Below are 19,729 nucleotides of genomic sequence, written 5' to 3'. Positions count from 1 at the left end.
TCTAATATATAAGATACCACTGGACGCACTCACCCTTTCTGAGGGTAGACCGCAATTCCTCCGAATTCCCGTGGCGAATTATTTGAAATCACCACAGCCGTTTTGTTACTTCCGTGGACTTCTTCGGACGGTTTGGCCATAGGAGCCATTGCTATCCAGTTATAGACAGAGTCGGTCCAGTAGACGTTGTTGGCCACCCAGTCCACAGCTAAACCGCCCACGTCTTCGGACATACCTTACCATGAGATGAAATACACGCTTTAAGTCCATATATATATATATATATATATATTGATATCTGCTTGGTAAAGGTATCGTCCAAAGATCTTAATTCTTGCAACATCAAAATATGTATGAAGCTGCCATGTTTAACGTCATGTACATGTAGGGCCAGATAGACTAACGTGAATTTAGTTTACAGCGAATCGGACTCGACATGTAATTTACTTACTATCTCAGCTATTTTAAATTGTGACTTTGATTTGTACGAGTGATATTATTAATATCATCATTGATTTGCTTTGGCTATTGTATCTAAGCAACAGATAGATAGATAGATAGATAGATAGATAGATAGATTTACCTATATAGTCCACAAGAGGGGCACTTAATAAATCTGGGTTCATGAGGTTCGCCTGAGTGATCGGAATATGGCCGACATGTCTGCCGATGTCGTATCCACCGATGTCCACGTAGAATCCCTTGTCGTCCACGTAGTCGAAGCTGAAATGAGTAACAAAACCGTTCTCCGGAAGGTTGATCGTCATAATGAGCGGGGTCGACCCGCCTGCGCTCCACACGGAGGGGTCACCGATCGCTGTGGCCAGCCGATGGACGGAGGCGTTCTTAACTGACCATGTCAGGAGGGTCAGTGAAGCTGCAACGAGAAGTGTTCATATATAGTTTAAGTTGAGTCGGCGAATATTCTACTTGTTTATGTAGTCTTATTTCCTTCATTATTATAACCATGTATTATAATCATAATTTATCCATTTACATTTCTCTTATTCATATCTATCGTTACTTATATTTCTACTGTATGCTGTTTTATTTATCTATTTTTATTTATTTTTAATGAAATACTCGTTAAATGAATTGAGGAAAGTGCGATTTTTTTATGTGATGAAATACTTTTGGTCTCTGAAACGTAAAAATATACGGATACATTTCCCCTCTGGTAACAGAGCGTGATATTTATATAATATAAATAGGTTGGATAATCAGATATACTATTATCTTACAGGATATTAAGCTTAAACCAATAGAAAAGCAAAAGGAATTGTACTTCAGACGAGGTTCAGGCATACCCATGGATTTAACCAATCAGACGTGCCATCTGTTGTGCACTGTCGTGCCATCTATCGGACATTCACATGTTTCACTATGAACGAAACCAATCCCCATGCAATCATCAGGATTCAAATCCATTTTTGAACAAACGTGAACTATCAGAACTTATAAAGGGAAGCTTATTACAAACAAGAACTATATAAAAAGCCCTGAAAGCGGATACCAGCAGCAATTTAACGTTTTTTTTTTTTTATCAGCCCATCACAAGGAAAGCACCTTCCAAGCTTTTGAGCCACTGTTTATACAACATTGGTCAAAAAGGTTGTCCCATCCCCATTTCCATGTACTTTTATTTACAAATGATCACCTCACAGCTGTAAATTGTTAGAAATAGTGCTTTTTATTACAGATACTGTGTCTAACATGATTAAAGGTTAAAAAATACAAAATAGTGATGACGTTGTTTACTTTTTATAACAGTTTAAGGACATCTCTAAACCCAGACAAACATGTTTGTTAAAGAGAACTGTTTCAATTACGAAACCTCAAAACATTGTAAACTTCGGCGACCAAATTCCAGGTGCGACATACCAGTACACTTTTCTTCAAAAACAGACTATAGTACTGAGCTTTTTATTTCACACAACAAAAACATTCTTATACAATAAGTTATTTTCAGACATGACCCGCTCCGTCTTTTCAGCTCATGGGTCCCAGTCAGCGTTTCGTTGTCAATAACAGTATTTACTTTTGGATACAAAGGTACCCTGAATTCGTGCCTGATGACAACGTGCTATATAAAAACACTTGGCTGCATGTGGTAAATAAGGACCATCTCGAAGCGTGGGGTCAAGTACCTGAACGTCTTTACTGATTTAACCGTCACAGCGGTTTAAAATGCAGCCATAATCTATCCCTTGGACGATTCGTTTTATCCGCCTAAGCTTATTCCAACCAAAACGGTTTTGTTTTGTCTATCTAACTATTTGTAGCCATCTGACAAACGAAAAAACCGATCCTAATTTCGATCTTCGTTATCTGATTGGTAGCGCATGGACTGGGCAGTTCTTCGGTAACAAGAGACGCTTTCGTAACCTGTCATTTACACCATTTAGGCCTAAAGGATCTACAGTAGTATTTCAGCCAAAAGTCATATGTCTAAAAAGGTGTAAGATAAATTGTTGCTGTTATGCGCGTTTGCCACAATTAGTTTCACTTGTTTACTCGCCTATCAGATTCTGAGGTACTTTTAAAATTTTATTGTAGCATGTTTAAAGGATGTGACCATTTCGTTAAAATATTGCTACCTACTGTATATTGCTTATAATGTTGTAACGAAGCGTCACCGCCCCCCCCCCACAACCCCCAGGCCCGCTGCATCTCCACGTCCATATCTAATTTTGCCCTCTGAGACCAGGGACTAGTAAAATAGTATCCAATATGGAAGTATTGGCGCTACAATTATATTGTAACAGACTACTAGGGAGCCCACTGGTCAGAGAGTAATCTAACATGCCCTGTACAATAAACGTGTTTATAATGAGCACAACAGGGCAAATTAGATAACTACATATCCTGAAATATATCGTTGTGAAATACTGCACGGTCGAACCCATTTTCTGTCTTACCCGAGGCACATATTCTCATTTCACACGGTTTACTACCCCCTGGAAAGAAAGCCAATTCAAACCAAGGGCCCCTAAAAGTAACCAATTTAAACTTGCTTTTTTTTTTAAATTCTTATCTATTCTTTTATATCGAGTTGCATGCAACTGTCACTATAACGCTCATTTTGCATATCATTACATATGAATACTATCGGCTATTGGACACACTCTGGGAGCGTATGTTGTCGAGGGCTATAGTGTCTCTTGTTCACGCATTGATTGTGTGCAGTCAACTATGGATGACACCTTAATGTGACAATTTCTCGCAAGTAGTGTCACATCATTTGCCTCTGTGGGCCATGCTCTACAGAGAGTTGAGGTTATTTGACAAAAAAAAGTTTGCATACTTTGAATAACTTTTCTTAACTGCTTTGACTTTGACCCATAGACGCACCTGTGAAAGAGCATTGTTTCCCTTTTTTGCAAGCATAGAAGAGTTGCATATGTATTTGATAATGTTACGATGACATCGGCCTAGAAATGGGAGTAAGTTTTGCTAAAATATTTGTGACAAATAATATAAAGATAAGTTCTTTGCAGCGATATATGACTACCACACAACAGGCGGATTATAAACATCTAAAATGAACCCAATACCTTCTGCAAAGTTAGCCTGTCAACATTTCTATGTTTTGAATATATTTATTTATTTATGTATTTATTTATTTATTTATTTATTTATTTATTTATTTATTTCTTATTTTGAACAGAATCTGCTACTCTATTTTGGTAAAGGGGTCCCTGTCGCCACCACCCCCCCCCCCACACACACACAAACACACACACACCACATGCACACACACACACACACACACACATTCACACACACAAACCTGGCAATGCGTATAGATAAGGACAGAAACATGAAAATAATTTTAAAATTATTCCTCGTTACAGCTTCTATTCACTTCTGTACAAGTGGTGTATATAGCCCATCTACCACCGTGTAATTATATAATGATTGCTGGATACTTTGTTATAGACAGTCAGACCTTATGAAAGTAATAACTGGTGACATTGTGACATAACAACAATGGCACAAACCGCAACCAGGTACAATAAGGAAACACGAAGATAATGACAGATAATCCCACCTCCTAATTGGATTTTTTACATAACTGTTTTGTTGATATTTGATTTTTACTGTTGGGCAGTCTATTTTTTTTTTCAAAATGTTTACTTGAGTATGTGTCTGTCTATTGCCCAACGTGTGCTGTGCTGTTTGTGTACATCATCTACATCTGACGTCTTTGACTGTCATTGAAGTTTTCTGTCTTTACAAACAGCGACATAGGTTCACAATTGAAGGCGATGAAGGGTGGGTTTTAGCACCAGTTAATCGCCCATACGGATGACTTGCTACCTAGAAACTGAGAAAGCTCGACCAAATGAGCGGATACAATGAACCTTAGATTTACATTTAGATACCTTTTTCTCAGTAAACGTCTTTTGTGGCCTAGTGACATTAAGTTAATTATTAATTACCTGGGTCCCATTTCATTCAGGGCTTAGGTCCTTTCTCGATAGCTCATATACTTTTATATCACATCAGGAATATAACTACAAAAAACATAAACCAACATCGCAATGTCCGATTTAATGATTCATAATCTTTTTGGAAGTTGACCTAGCAAGGATTTTTGCCATCAACCAGCCGCCTTTTGGTAGAGCATATACCATAGCCCATCCAAAATCGTTGAGAAAATCATATCTAAAACCCGTTTCGATGTTTTAATGTGCAATGTTTGATGTTGAGAGTGAAATTCCCCAGTCCTCCACCCCATTTTCGAGACGAATATTAGCTTGAGTATTAAAAAGTTATTTTTAAAAATGGTGAACCTTGGTTATTTATAGACAAGGGTGGACATATCCCGGGGAAGTCAGCTTTTCGCTATATGAAAAATTAAGTTTCTTACACTCATTGTGTGACCTTTAACAACCACATTATTTTGTGATAGAGAATAAGAGATCGAAATATGTTTCAAATCACTAAAAAAAGAGACAAAGCAGTACGCAGGAGTACCAAGAATGACTGAATAGTCAGCTTTTCTGACAGACAGTTAATTTTGAAACATTTGGGCTATTCATTTTGTCCCTGTTGTCAGGATTTAACTCCAATTTTTACATGCCAGAAGCACTGGCATACGGGGCGGTGTTTATATAAATTTCACCGATTTGTGGTGACAAGTCGCTTCCAGAAATTTTAACAACAGCAGCGGAGATAATTGCCGGTTTTTCTATCCACCCAATACATGTGTAAGCCACCTCCTTAATCAAACCTTGGACATAGCAATTTTGTCCATGATTCAAGTAACTGAAGGCAGCAATAACTGAAATACTAACACCATTACCACTAACGCTAGAGGTCCACTACCCTCTACCCTCTACCATGGTTGCAGATAGTATTCTGTGCACTTTTCTCAGACGCGACACATTTATTTATCTAGAGACATATCTGTGAATGTTTAGTGAAAAACCAACATCGGGGGTGGCCGGGGGGGGGTTGGGGGGGGATGGGGGGGGTACATGTTTACCCTGAGTATCATCGTGAACTCTTTCTACATTTCTTTTGTCGTTTTGTACAGTGCAGATGTGTGCCTGTCAAGTGTCCTCTGAAACCCAGGGTGCCCGTGTTATGAAAGGTGTTTATTTTTATCCTTTATTTGTTTATCAAACTTTACTTTATACGGGTGAAAAACACAGTGAATCTAAACTTCAATCGTCCCCATAGGTAACAAAAGCAGGCAAGTGACTTACCGAACACGATGACATGCAGTTTTAACTGTATAACAAAACTCACGAAGAAATGTAAAAAAAAATAAAAGGTTCGTCATCTGTCTTATTTGTACAGAGATATTTGATAGCAAGGTGTAGAAAAACAGAAGAAAAAGGGGGCATTGGGAAGTCACGACTCAGGGTATCATGTGACAAATAATGGTGCTATTCTTTGCCATACATTGGTGTTATCTGTGCAGATAGCTGTGACCGGGGGGACGGGTCCTCTCTTCCAGAGCCGCCTCTTACTGTTACAAAATCGACTGAAGGCCATTCAGCTGATTTTGTAGCAACTAAAACCGATGGAGTACCTTTCGGTAGAAAATTGGTAAGGGCCAGCTCCTGTTTTACCTCTATTAAACTGCGTTGATTCCTTTTTCTGTGACTTATTTTTGTCTTGTCTCTGCGGACAAGCCCTGTCCGGGAGTTAAAAAAGGCCATTTGACGTAACTGTACACCATATTACATGGAACTCCCATAGTTAGCACTGTGTGTCACCGTCCTTACACCTATGAGTAATTTGTTGATGTAGGGTCCATTATGTTTTTCAGGTTTTGTGTCTGAGGACGCTCTTTTGTATTTTGCTTTCAATAAGGAACAGAAAGTGTAAGGCCTCCCCTGGTACAGCCATTGTGCATGGACAAATAAGAATACGAGTGACTTATCGTTGTTTTCTGTGTTAAGAAAAAACATTTTATAGAAAACGACTCTAGAAATTCACTTCGACCACGAGTATCTGATGATGTCCAAACATTCGCGTCAAATAAAATAAGAACTGTATCTTTCTCCTTGTTACAAGTGGTGCTTTTGCTGAGTTTTTCTGAGTCTTGGACAAAATGGTATAATTGATGTAATTTGTGCTGTGTGGAGTCAGTCTGTGGCGTGGTTTTGTTAAGGGGAGATGGGGATATAGATATATATATATATATACTACGAGACTGGATGATTAAAACTTTGCCGTAAGGCACAGTTATGAAAGGTTTGCTTGGCTTTGACACGTGGCCGACATTGCCCCGCCCACTACCATAAGATCTGCCATTGACTTATCCGTGGAATTATAACATTTTGCTATCATGATTTATGTATTAGCAAATTTTCCTTTTCTTTTCTATTATTATTAAAATGCCATTGGGGCGTAGTAAAAAAGGAAAAAAAAATATTTAATTTTTATGTACAATTGTGCGTGCAAACGTTCCTATTACCTTCCTTAAATGCCATGCCAGAACATCTGAAAAAATTAGCTTTTATTGCATGTTTAAAATGTTTTTTCACATCATATGTCAAGATTTATGAAATACTAACATACTAATATCTCCAGGTCCTTTCTCTGAAAAGCTGGATAATTAATAGGGTGGAGTGGGGACAAGGTTTATGAAATACAAAAATACAGATATCTCCAGGCCCTTTCCCTGAAAAGCTGGATAATTAATAGGGTGGGTGAGGAGAGAAGATACCTTGAAGATCTTCAATCCACGCCTTCCCCCTTCTTTCTCTCTCTCTATGGTTCTCTGGTTCAAATTTCCAAGAAGGGGACAAAATACATTGTATGACCTCATTTCAAAATGTTAAAGCTTAGTGCTATTGGTCAATGAAATGACAGTTCCCTCTTACTAGCCCATTTCAAACTTCTTATACTGAATATACCTTAGACGTACTAGTATATTCGATTTGTATACACTGAAACCCAGGTTGTGTAATAACGCAAGTGCCATATATATAATCCCAACTCTCGCTTTAAGTCCGAGATTCTCGCCCGACAGGGGTTTTGACCTCAAATCCAAATAGTCAAATATTGGCATAACACACGGTGGTTGCTCTTTATTGATTTCAAACGCGAAAAGGTTCCCAGGGACTAGAACATTCCCTTCCAATAGCAAAGCATCTGCATTCCCGTTCCCACGTGGACAAGTCACCCCGTGTCAACAATTTAGCGTAAATTTGACTTGGAACACCTTTTATTATACTTTATATTATGCACTGGATAGAGCAGACCTACTCGCACTAAAGTCTATAGAATACGCCCCTTCCCTGCATTCCCTATGGCCGTCATGCACTGTGCACGACCAAGACATGCTGCCCTCGGTCTGCATTTCCATCTAGAGTCGGATTTGACCCGATTTTGATGCTCTTTGCTTTTCATATGAGAAAAACTTATTGTAACGAAACTGACCTTGTCTACGGGGTGAACTTGATCCTCAAGTCTTATTTGTTTGCTTGAGGAGGCATTTTCCTTGCAATGGGAGTGTATAATAGGTGGGAAAATACTTGATGGTATCTGACATGTTACAAAACCTGATTCCTACGGCAAGTGCTGCTCGAGTTCATTATTTTTTTTTACCGTAGGTACAGACTAGTTATTATTATTATTATTATCCCTAACCCATGTCACTTTTCATTCATACACACACATAAATAGGTCCTGCAAATGGTCACAAATATGTTGTTGAATTGTATAATTTGTGACACTCGGTGACAGCTGACAGTCAGGTGTCACCTGAGGCAAGTGTGGTCTTACTCCTACGGCCCGAAGTCGTGTTGTATCATACCTAAGATCTTAGTCAGTCTCGTCCAGGGACAGTTTATACCTATTGGTTTGTCAGTGGCTCGGATTACCGTCTTGTCTGTTCAGATTTTACAATAAAATCGTGACCGGTTCCACCGAAGAGCCTATATTTATTTGTTTGGTTAGTTGGTTGTTTGTTTGTTTGTTTGTTTGTTTAATTTGGTTTTTCAATTATTTGATTATATTTTTCATCTTAAAAACTAAATCTTAAAGATAACTTGATGAGTCTGTTTTATAAAAAGTAAAAAATTCAGTGAAGTGCATATTTTGACCTGAAGTATCTGTATTTCAATGGTCAGCTAAAATCTTAGCCTGGAATCAGATTGACCACGACGTGTGGTCTTTAAGTTAGGTCAAACACTTAACTTCTATTGTGAAACTACAGGTATCTACGCATGGTGACTATACGCTTGATTCACATTAAGTTATCATCTTCTCAAATTAGGGAGAAAACATAGAAAGTATTCTATTAGATCCGGGAAACTTTTGAAAGGAGGGGGGAGGCTACGGAGTTGGGTTTTTGGAGGGCAGTATCTCTCACTATCATTTATGCCCACCCGTGATTTTTAAAGGGAGCTAGACGATTAACCCGCTGGACCGTTGTCTTGTACAGCCATTCTGCTTGTCTTAGTCTCAATAGCCGGTCATGTCAACTACGACGAACTAATATAGGTATCAGTTTCATATTAGACATTTGCCATATATCTTCTGTGTTAACTGAAGGGAGGTGGCCTAGCTTGTATATGTACATGTATATTCATGTATGTGTTGCTTCGGCGTAGATGATGATTATGATGATGATGAAGATGATGATGAGTTAAAGCAGAATTGACAGTCATGGCAGGATTGACAATTAAAAAGGAGGTGGTTTATCCCCACACCCCCCCCCCCCCCGCCCAAAAAAAAGAAAGAAAGCAATAGTAAAGAAAAGAAAAATCATACTTCCACTAACAATGGATTGGATTTAGATGTATCTCTTGTTGCCCTGTACCAAAGTAAACGATGAATCCAAACGAAACACGAAGTTTTTTAATTCCACAGTATCGAACATGATTTTTAGGGGTTCCATAGGGCTGAATGACGTCACCATCCTGCTGACCTCAGACAGAGAAGATGGTTTACTCATGATTTATAACAGTACAAAGAAAGAGATGACACAGCAAATTTAATGAAAAGACGCGATCATTGGGAAAACACGGACTTTATACCCAGACTAAGCACGCTGGCCCCCTTACAGTATGCGACATTCCCTTTGCGTGAATTTGACGGGGATTTTACACGTACTGACAAAACTGAAATGTGAGAGAGTCACCGGTTAAGTTAAGTTTACACTATGAAACTATTATAATGCCAGTGGTAGGCTATAAACTTCCCCAGACGTGCTATGGGATTCGCGTAATTTTGCTCACAAATAATGGATTCCTGTTGCGTCTGAAACGTTACACCTTGGCAATTTTTCAGAAATATCTTATTAAATAGATAGTGCACATACACAAACACATAAAGCATTGCGATGTTATTTGTATTCTCCTCCTGTAGAATATAGAAGAAAAATGTGACGTATCTTCTCGTATTGATCTTTAAGGTCACATTTTTAAGTTATCCTGAAGCTGAGTCAATGGCAGAGCTCTCTCTCTCTCTCTCTCTCTCTCTCTCTCTCTCTCTCTCTTCAGACTCTTTTAGAAACCATTCCATGCGTGAATTGGATTCTGCTACATAATAAAGCACGCGGCATTGAATAATTTCATCTCATGTCATAACCTTCATCATGGTACGTTTCAGTGACCAAATTGAAAAAATGGGGACGAACATCCGCACTACTCTCACGCAACAACCAATTAGTTGAAACGCGGCGTGGTTCGTTGCCGTGGAATTCAATTAGCCAATATATTATTTTTCTGGGAGCATCGTTCTGTTATTGTTGTATTGTCAGTAAGTCATACCTTGCCTTTATCCGGTTTCGTATTGGCTGTGTATGGTTCAATAAATGAGGAAATCATCGTCGCTGATTACTTTGCTCTGATAAAACTCAGCACATACCAAAATAGATGATGTGCCGCAGTGAGTAATATGATTCTGCTACATGTAAGTGCAGGCAATTCAACATGATTATATCAGTACTCTTCAGGTATTTTGCTACCAAAAAAAATTAATATCGCACAGATCAAATTGAAATACAAATCTGTTTTAGGTTTTGGCTTCTACTAATCAATAATTATGAATGCCCTGTTCTTTTCAGGGGATCTCCCATGGGGGGGGAGAGAGAGGGCACACGAAGATAGATTTTGCATCGTTTCGCGAGATAAATAGCAATTAATGAACGAGGACAATTTTACTGTAATATTTTTTGTTTTTGTTTTTTTTTCTACTGATTTTGGAGAGAGAAATGGGTGCGGGGTTTCCAATCTTAGTTGGGAAAGGGGTAGACACAAGGAAGATTTTGATTATTGTTTTTCTACGATGCATATCTGGATTTTGTAATACACTGCTTGAGAATTTTTGCTTTATAGGATTTTATTATATAAAATCAAACTAAAAATGCTGCATTTTTAATTCCATTATTTTTCCAATGATAAACATATACTATATAATTTCATACTTCCCATTAAGAGCGCCACTGTATCCTAGCATTAATAGCTTCATCATTAAAATCAATGCTCTTTTTTTTTAAGGGGAGTGCTCTATTGGAAAACCTCTTTGCCTTTTTTAATCACTTATTAATTATGCATGAAATAGGAAGATGGCTAATCATAGGTTAATACTTCACCCAAAATGTAATAAAATGGAGGCAAAACCCAACCTCGTTCTTTTTATTATTATCATTTCAGGTCCTGGTTAACGGGGGCCCAGGTGTCACTACAGTAAAAAGGTTTGAAGTTATATATATATATATACAAGGAAACAGAGAAGGCATCTGTACTTCCGTGGTTGAAATAATTGGATATATTGCTCTTCACTCCAGAGGCTACACCCATGTACACGTCAGTCTCCCTCGTACACAGCTGTTCTTACTAACAATATATCTAGCAGCCATGTTGTCGCATAGTGAATTACAGACCCTTTGGCGGGGGGTAAGGGGTGCAAAAAGAACCGTCCTTTTGGTCGGAAAAGGTTCACTCTGAAAGAAATTTAATCAAAGCTCTATGACATTTTGTTGGGTCAACTGAGGAGGTGGATAAATCCTCTTTTCCAAAAAAGAAAAAGAATCGCCCCTTTGAAATTGCTGACTAGGGCCCTGTATGAGAGATTTAGCGTGTATAAAAATAAATAACAAACGCGAAATAGTGTGAAACGTACAGAGGTGCCTAGATTTTACCACGAGGGGCGCGTTTTAAGCCACTTTAAGCCACTTTGTGTAAGACTTAAATAAAATGACATGCTCATGCCAAATAGTGTGCTGCTGGCGAAACCGACACAGGGTATTATTACTTAAACTGGCGTTTATAATAAGACTAACCCGGCACCGCTATTCTATCCAATACAAAGGCGACGCGGTGAGTTCACATGTTAAAACAGAGTCGGGGTTTATATTCGAGGGTACATGTAGGTATGACCAGAAAGTTGTCATATTGTCACGTTAAGTACGAGACAGGAGATGCACGGAGATACCTGTGTATGCCCCCCGAGGAAGACATCACATGGCGTTTTACATGTACTTGTATATATATATACCTATACCGGCTTGAAGAACATGTGCCCTGTATGTATTAACTACTCTATGCACAAAAAAAGTGGTACTGGAAGCACATGTGCAACGTCTATGTCGTAAATGATGTATATTGACGCATTTTTATTTATTCATTTATTTAATTTTTGGTTTTTTTATTTATTTATATTTTTTATCCATTCAGATTTTTATTTATCCATTAGTTTGCTTAATATTATCTTTGCATTTATTTCTTTACTTGAATTTTAATTTATCTGCATATCATTGTCCATTTATTTATCTATTCCGTACGTATAATTCAATATTACAAAGACACCTTGGTCAAGGTAAGGCATTTCTCTCCTCTGGCAAACATGTCACTTGTCAAACGACAATATATGGGGAAGGGGGTGACATCAACAAAATGCAGTCATGGCCGAAATTATACACATTACATTTTATACGATACTGGAAGCGGTTATAGAAACTAAACATACAATTCAAGTGAGCACACACACATGTAAAAATGCGGATGTCAATAAAATGGGTAATTTTCTGGGAAGGGGGTGGGGGTTTGTCTTGGAGGGGGGGGGGGGGGTCGTTAATATCTTTCATTTTTAAGTCACCAATATAAAGAAATAGGGAAAATAAGAACATGCGGTGATGCATGTAAGACGCAGGAAGAAAATTATCAAAATTAAGCAAGCACACCCGCAGCATTTATACCTGTAAATTAACGCACGAAAATTTCCTCATAGCGTGCGAATTTCATGGGCAGTCATCTTGAATAATAATCAGATCTATACATGTTGAACATGTACATGAAATATATTTCCTTACTGATTTCCTTTGCTGTGTGAATATAGCCAGCATTCAATGTGATAAAGACAGATAAATTAGATTTTAGGCATAGTCAAATTCTCTACGTAAATTTCACTAGTAGCCCATTAAGATGAAAAACATTTAGAACCGCCCCAAAAATTTTGTGATATCTTCAAAAAAAAAAGCATCCCCAAATTTTGTCTTTCAAACGTTGTCTTTAATACATGTTTCTCTCCCCCTCCCCCCACACCTACATGTATGTAAATGTCCTTGTATACATATACATATACATATACAAACAAATATGCATATACTGTACATATACCGCTCTAAATGCATTTCTCCCCCTTGCCATGTACCTCTGCCTGCACCTCGAAATGTTCAGGTATTTCATAACAAGAGTTGAGAAAACAGATAATTTGGAAAATCCCCCGCAACCCCGCGGAGATCAACAGGCTTCTGTGCCATGTGCAATATTCTTTAGGACAGATACAATTCCAGTGTTTTGTTAACGTATAGAATTGCAAACACGAATGAATGCGGAGCACATAGGTGACCCGGCCACACCTTAAGCCCTGTGAGACACTTTAAATATAGAACAGGTCAGTTTTTACCCAGGAGTTATTCCAAATTGGCCTATCGAGAGTAAAACCTACTTAAGTCCAAGTTATGCAACTAAAGACATACATGTATATTTGTATATTTACATAAGTGTATTTTGTGAACGCCTTACGGGTAGGAGTACTTACACCTCGGCGGTCATTTAAATCACATAAAAGGTGTCAAAAACAAGTTATTGTCATGTACATATAACCCTTCTCTCACGAGATGACATACGTGTATATTTGTATTTTTTGGACGTCTTACGGGTAGCAATGCCTCGGCGGTCATTTAAATTGCATTTACAGGTGTCAAAAACAGGTCTGGGATCGCTTTCTATTGTTGGGCACAACTAACCCTTTACTCACGTATACATTGGATCGCTTTTAGTTCTTGATTAACCAGTATTCAACCCAAAATACTCGAGTGTCACTTCAACAAGATCTGTGCAAGGCGATTACATGGACCAGTTCGACGTTTCTCATGACAGATACACCTGTATCGAGTTCATATTAAATGAGACCAGGATCTAGATCTAGCGCTGTAGTTTGAAGCAAGCTGTCTGAGTAAGATCTACCTGTAGATAGTAAGTGAGGGTTAACACACCCCTCTCCCGTTGGAGACCACACCTGGCCGCTAAGGTGTAAATACCTTAAAGGTGTCACTTACCCGGGTTCTGGGTCTGAGACAGGCCACCAGTCCACACTTGACACAAGATAAGGAAAGCCACGGCAGTTATCAGCTGGGTTCGTTTCGAAGCCATTTTGTATTTTCCCTCTCACGACAATCTTATCTCCATATAATGCGACGCGTGCAGTGAGGTGCTAAAAAAATCTCGTTGAATGCGACGCTTCTAGCTACGAGCGTTGACCGAGGACAAAATGGCTGCTTTCGACCTCGGTGCGCAGTGCAATGGTTCGCAATCGTTAAATGTCTCACACTCTCTCACTGTACATTGTAAGCTTTACCTGAGATCACGTGATCCGCGCGTTCTATTTAACAATCGATGTCGACTTAACGTCAACAAAAGGTGTTTTGAGGGGAAGAAAGAAAATCGGATGGCGTAATTGAGATGAAGTATGCGGACCTTTTCATGGCACTTTAGCTGGTAGCCTTATACTGTGCCCCCCCCCCCCCCCCCCCCCCCAAACAAACGCAGCAACAAGCAACACTGATGGCCCTTGATGCTTTGTTTCAGGTGACACTTTTCCAAATATTTAACACCTTTATTTAAAGTCTCAAAATGTGTGGGGGGGATGCTTGTAGTTTGTATTGTTCGGCGAGTATTAGGAAACCGAAGAACAAGTCACATGTCGATTGTAACCGTGTGGACTCTCTATAATAGTAATAAAAATAATAACATGTTTAGCTGTCCCGGAATCAACCTGGTTGTCAAAATACAGAACAAAAAAGTACGTACCGAAGAATACACCAGACTTTACCTAATCATCAAAGCACAGGTCGTTTCGATTTACTGTGAGCTACCTGTACTTCAAACTTAGAGGTATTGTATACGGGATTTACAGGCCAAAATCTTATTTACTCGAAAAAAGTAGCAACTATCTCTTTCTCACGAATCTATGCTCGACCTTTCCCAGTATATGGAGTTGATATTTTAGATCATATCTAAGTAAAAAGAAGTGAATCCAAAACGTCTTGTTCTCATGCTTTAATGATCGACAGCAGATAGTTTTATTTAAGGATTTTTATCGGTTTCGTTATTTTGATTTTTTAATTTTTTTTTTTCGGTCTGAAGTCTTTTAAGTCTTTTAATAGAAATAATCTTCCGAGACCTTTTCAAAAGCGCAAGATATACCTTTAAATAATTTTTTTCGTTCCGCCTGGTGTCACAAGTATATTTGGTTGCATCCAAAGCCTTGTCAAGCAAAAAGGTCACCTCCATGTCTTATACATATATACAAAGTACACAGTATACGTGTATTGGCGGGTCATGGGTATTAAGAATAGGACCCCCTCTACAGTATTGAATCACCTATGTTATTTGTACCTGAAGAGGGATATGATCTGCTATTTGGGGCCTCATCAATATGTTGTCTGTATAAGTAAATTTTCCTAAAACCCTTTTAGGGTCTTTTATCACAAGGATTTGAGACGTTTGTTTAAACAGGCGCGTTCCTCAGATTTCTTTAAATATCTATTCTTTTCCATTTTTAGTCATTATTTATTTTTTGTCAATATTCATACTTAACATTTTATTTTTTCATATATGTATTTTTTATTTATTTATTTATTTATTTATTTAATTGATTATTTATTTATTTTATTTTTTGTTTATTTATGCTATATCGTATTCTGAGCATATAGATTATAGAAGCATTTCTTCTATCATACCACTTAGTTCAAGTAGCACAGGTTACTTGCCATCTATTTGAGGGGTCTATTAGCATCCCGGGACTTTTCCTTGAGGCAAGCACGTCGCCTTACCTGCGTTATTTGCCATGAAATTGGTCAATTCAATGACCCGATTGAAAACTGGTTTCCTCAGTTCTGAGTTAAAAGTGTACTTCACTTTAAAAAGCTAAATTGATACAGGCTTAAAATCCGCTATGAAGACGATCCCGAAAATATAACACATATTCACACGCCTGAGGTCCAACGGGGTCTCTCTGTTGACTTACTTCACTAGAGGAATGCTGTGATTGCAGTAAGGTCAGGCTAAAAGAAAAAATGCATCCCCAGGCCCGTAGCCAGCAATTTAAAAAGGGGGGTTCTTTTTCTGAAAAAGTGGACCTTTTCCCATAAAAAACTTCATGTACATACAGGTAGATACAATTTTACCCAGAGTGGACCTTTTCCCAGCAAAAGGGGTGGTTATTTCGAACCCCCCGAACCCCCCCCCCCCCCCTGGCTACGGGCCTGATCCCCGAATGAGTTCTTCTTTAGGATAGACAACAAGACATTGCGCTACTTTTGCTGGACAAAACTTTGTTTTCAACTCCCCACGTCAGCAACAGAGACATAATGTTACACTTCTTTATGTTTAGAAAGGGCCCAAACTGAAAGGGTACTGGTTTACACCTATCAGGTCCGTAGCCAGGGGGTTTCGGGGGGTTCGAAAGAACCGCCCCTTTTGCTGGGAAAATGTCAACTCTGGGTAAAATGTGATCTAGATACATGACGTTTTTATGGGAAAAGGTCCACTTTTTCAGAAAAAGAACCCCCCTTTTGAAATTGCTGGCTACGGGCCTGCCTATAACTACCCACTGTGCAGTACTCGAGGAATTTCCTCCACTCCCGTGGCTTGGAAATTATTGCATACTCATGCCTAATAGCCAGATATTATTAACACACTGCTTTCTAGTGGACTAGTACTGATATATCTTGCATCAAAGATGTACGAGATTTTGGTCTGGACGTTTAGACAATCCTCGTCGGTGAAATGTGGTGACAGTCACCTGCCTCGATCGCAGGACGCGAAAACACCTATGTCTTATTCCTCGTGGCAAGGTGACCCTCACTTTCTCTGGTCCGGCATCAGTAGTCGAGAAAACTACCGTGGTGAACACTTAATGTCCTGTCGCTTTATTTGGTGACACATTCACGAGAGGACAGGACAGCGTAGAGGACAATAGGCAAAGTAAACACATTATTTGTGTTCAATACTTAACCTCGGTCAGTCATAAGATCTACCCGACGTGCCGTGTAGACTACTGTAATACAGTGCTTTTAATGGCATTTTAACTGTACTTCTAATACAGTATATACCTGTATTTCCTTTAAAGTCCAGCGTTTACTTACTATTTCCCATTTTAATAATAAAATACTGTTTGTATAATTGTCGTCTTAGATCAATTATTCTCCTACCGTTAGCGCTTGATAGTGGTAATCTTTTTCGATTTTTTTAATCGCAACTCATGACTACACCTCTATTCAACATTTTGCATTCTCTTACTTAAGCATCACTAGCACATGTGCAGTGGATATAATTGTACAAGAATAATAAAAATGTTTGCATCGCTTGGCCTCAGGCAATATAAAATATTGGGTGGGGACAGTTTTACCGCTACTTCTAATTTCGCTAATTATAGTGTTTTTTATTTTTGAAAGAGAAGAATTAGAGAAGTGGGTACATGTTTCTCAAGGGCTAAGGCGATGCCCCCCCCCCCCCCCCTGGGTCTACCATTGTATACTTGCCTAATGCCACTCTGCGCGATTGGCCCCGAGGGGGAGGGTGTTACCCTCTACCAGAGCGACAGATTGATTTTCCACAGATATTCACAGATGTCTCTAGATAAATAGACAGTCATTTTGGTCTGATGTCGCCTCAGCGAAAAATGTCCACAATAATAACTGCGGCCTGGTAGAGGGTAGGATTGAGTCATTAGAAGCAACAGGGTACACAATACATAAAATGGTTAACGCAGTTACCCAAGTGAGAACGTTTGGCGTAGTATGCATCTGCACAATAATTATAACCCGTTCCACAAAATAACTTAATGTAGACCGAGAATAGGTATAGATTTTAAACGAAGTTTTGGTATTCTTTAATACTGGACTAATGTGGAATAGTCGACTAAGTAGCAAAGACAAAATTTTGGTGTTCTTTAATACGGGGTAAATGTGGAATAGTTGACTAAAATTGAAGATAGAAGGTAAGACTTTTCGCTAAAAAGATAACACACTTCAATTAAAAGATCACACACTTCAGTGTTGATATAACGCAGGCGCTCTATTCCAATACATTTCATTTGATTGGACTACAATTATTACTTTTTCATCGTGGGTCAAAGTGGTTTATATAATTAGATAATTGGTCAAACTGTCTAGACCTGCATTTGGCTTTATTCTTTTCTGAAGTTCAGTTGTGGTACTAGCATATGATAGATGTTGGAAATGTACTTAAACCATTTAAAATTGCGTTGTCCTGAGGGTGTTCTTTTACAGAAGATTTGTTTCTCACAAAAAAATGAATATGTCACTGAAGGCTAAAAACGGGAATGCACCAGTGCTTGCCTACATCTACACACAGGCAAGTATTACCATCTTTGAGAGACCACACACGTAGTTTTGCATAATAAAAACTCCTACAACTGATTAAACTATACATGTACTAAATGCTATGAGTAATAAAGGAAAAACACTCGAAAATGTTAGCAATTCATGGAAGAAAGCAATATAGGATATTGCTGGTCAGAGGCAGGTGCAGGGTGCGGATGCAAGATTTCATACACGATAGGGGCGGGATGGGGATTGGGAGCGAGGCTGAAGGTTGGGGGCGGGGTGGGGGGGTTGGGGGGTTCGATTTCTTAAGTGTGTGTCCACGAGAAAACCAAACCAAATGTAGAAAATGCGGCAAGGTGGGGGTGAACGGATTTACATCATATTTGGTGTGTTTGAACCTTTATATGAACAATATCTGAGGCTGCAATATTTCCTGAAAAAAATCCCTACTTACAGAGATATGGCCAGTGACAATTTGGGGGGTTTATCAACCAAAAATTCTTCTGAAAAACAAGGTTATATTGATTGGCCTTAAAGTTTATACAGGTGTCACCAAATGATTTAGTTTGGTGATATATTATAACCTAAAGATAGAGGATTAAAATGATATACACTTTTTCCACTCTCTTTGTTTCCATGGTAACAAACCAAGCGTTTTTCTCAGGCCTACAAACCACATGCTTTGAACACCCCCCTTCTATTTTTGACAATATCTTCATCTTCACAGGTCTTTGGGGTAAAGCGTGTTCAGGACTAACAGATAACTCATTAATCTATTTATACATGAAATCAAAACTTACTGCTGTTCTACAACTTGTCCGTTGTAACAGATAGAACATGACCTAATTTCTTCATTTTTCGTAAATATATCCGAACACGTATATCGGTGCACTGAACTTCAGCCATCTCTTTCAAGTCAACGAATGGTTTAAAACACTGTTAGTTGAACTTTTTATTTTCATTTTACCTATTCTAATTTTTTTCTGGTTAAAACAAGCATCTAACACATTTTAAAACCATGTGAAACTAATGTACTAACGTCAGAACAACACAACGTCATTATCCAACATGGCGGAAATCGCAGACTGTTTGTTTACAAATCTTCCTCAACGAAGTCGTATATCATGTGGTTTATACTCTGTCTACAGATATAAAAAAACATGTAGTGTATTGAAAAATTGCAACAGAGATATTAACAGTCATCTTCGTCGCGTTTACGTGAAGCAAAACAGCGTGAGTTACGAAAGCACACTGATTCTTGTCAGGTGTGAATTCTTTTGTATCCGATGACAGCAATTGGACTTTTTCAAGTATCTTTGGGAGAATAAATGGGTTACACCATGTGACCAGCACTGGGATATGGGCTTGGTTTGTGCTGGAAACCATCCACACGGGAAAACGAGC

General features: G+C 38.6%; 1 protein-coding gene across 1 annotated transcript in view; it reads right to left on the bottom strand.

Moving 5' to 3' along the window:
* LOC106170116 (low-density lipoprotein receptor-related protein 2-like) overlaps nucleotides 1-14,316 on the bottom strand; it is a 33,788-nt gene extending 19,472 nt beyond the window's left edge. The window contains exons 1-3 of the mRNA XM_013549860.2: nucleotides 14,033-14,316; nucleotides 584-877; nucleotides 34-235 (exon numbers count right to left, since the gene is read on the bottom strand). Coding sequence (XP_013405314.2) covers nucleotides 34-235; nucleotides 584-877; nucleotides 14,033-14,126 — 590 coding nt within the window. The 5' untranslated portion in view covers nucleotides 14,127-14,316. The remainder of the gene's footprint in view (nucleotides 1-33; nucleotides 236-583; nucleotides 878-14,032) is intronic.
* Nucleotides 14,317-19,729: the final 5,413 nt, after the last annotated feature.

The sequence above is a fragment of the Lingula anatina genome, chromosome 10, assembly GCF_051362555.1.
Source record: "Lingula anatina isolate TDL-2025a chromosome 10, LinAna3.0, whole genome shotgun sequence".
NCBI classification, from domain to species: Eukaryota; Metazoa; Brachiopoda; class Lingulata; order Lingulida; family Lingulidae; genus Lingula; species Lingula anatina.
The sequence above is the reverse complement of the archived record's forward strand: the minus strand, read 5'-3'. Positions and strand labels throughout refer to the sequence as shown.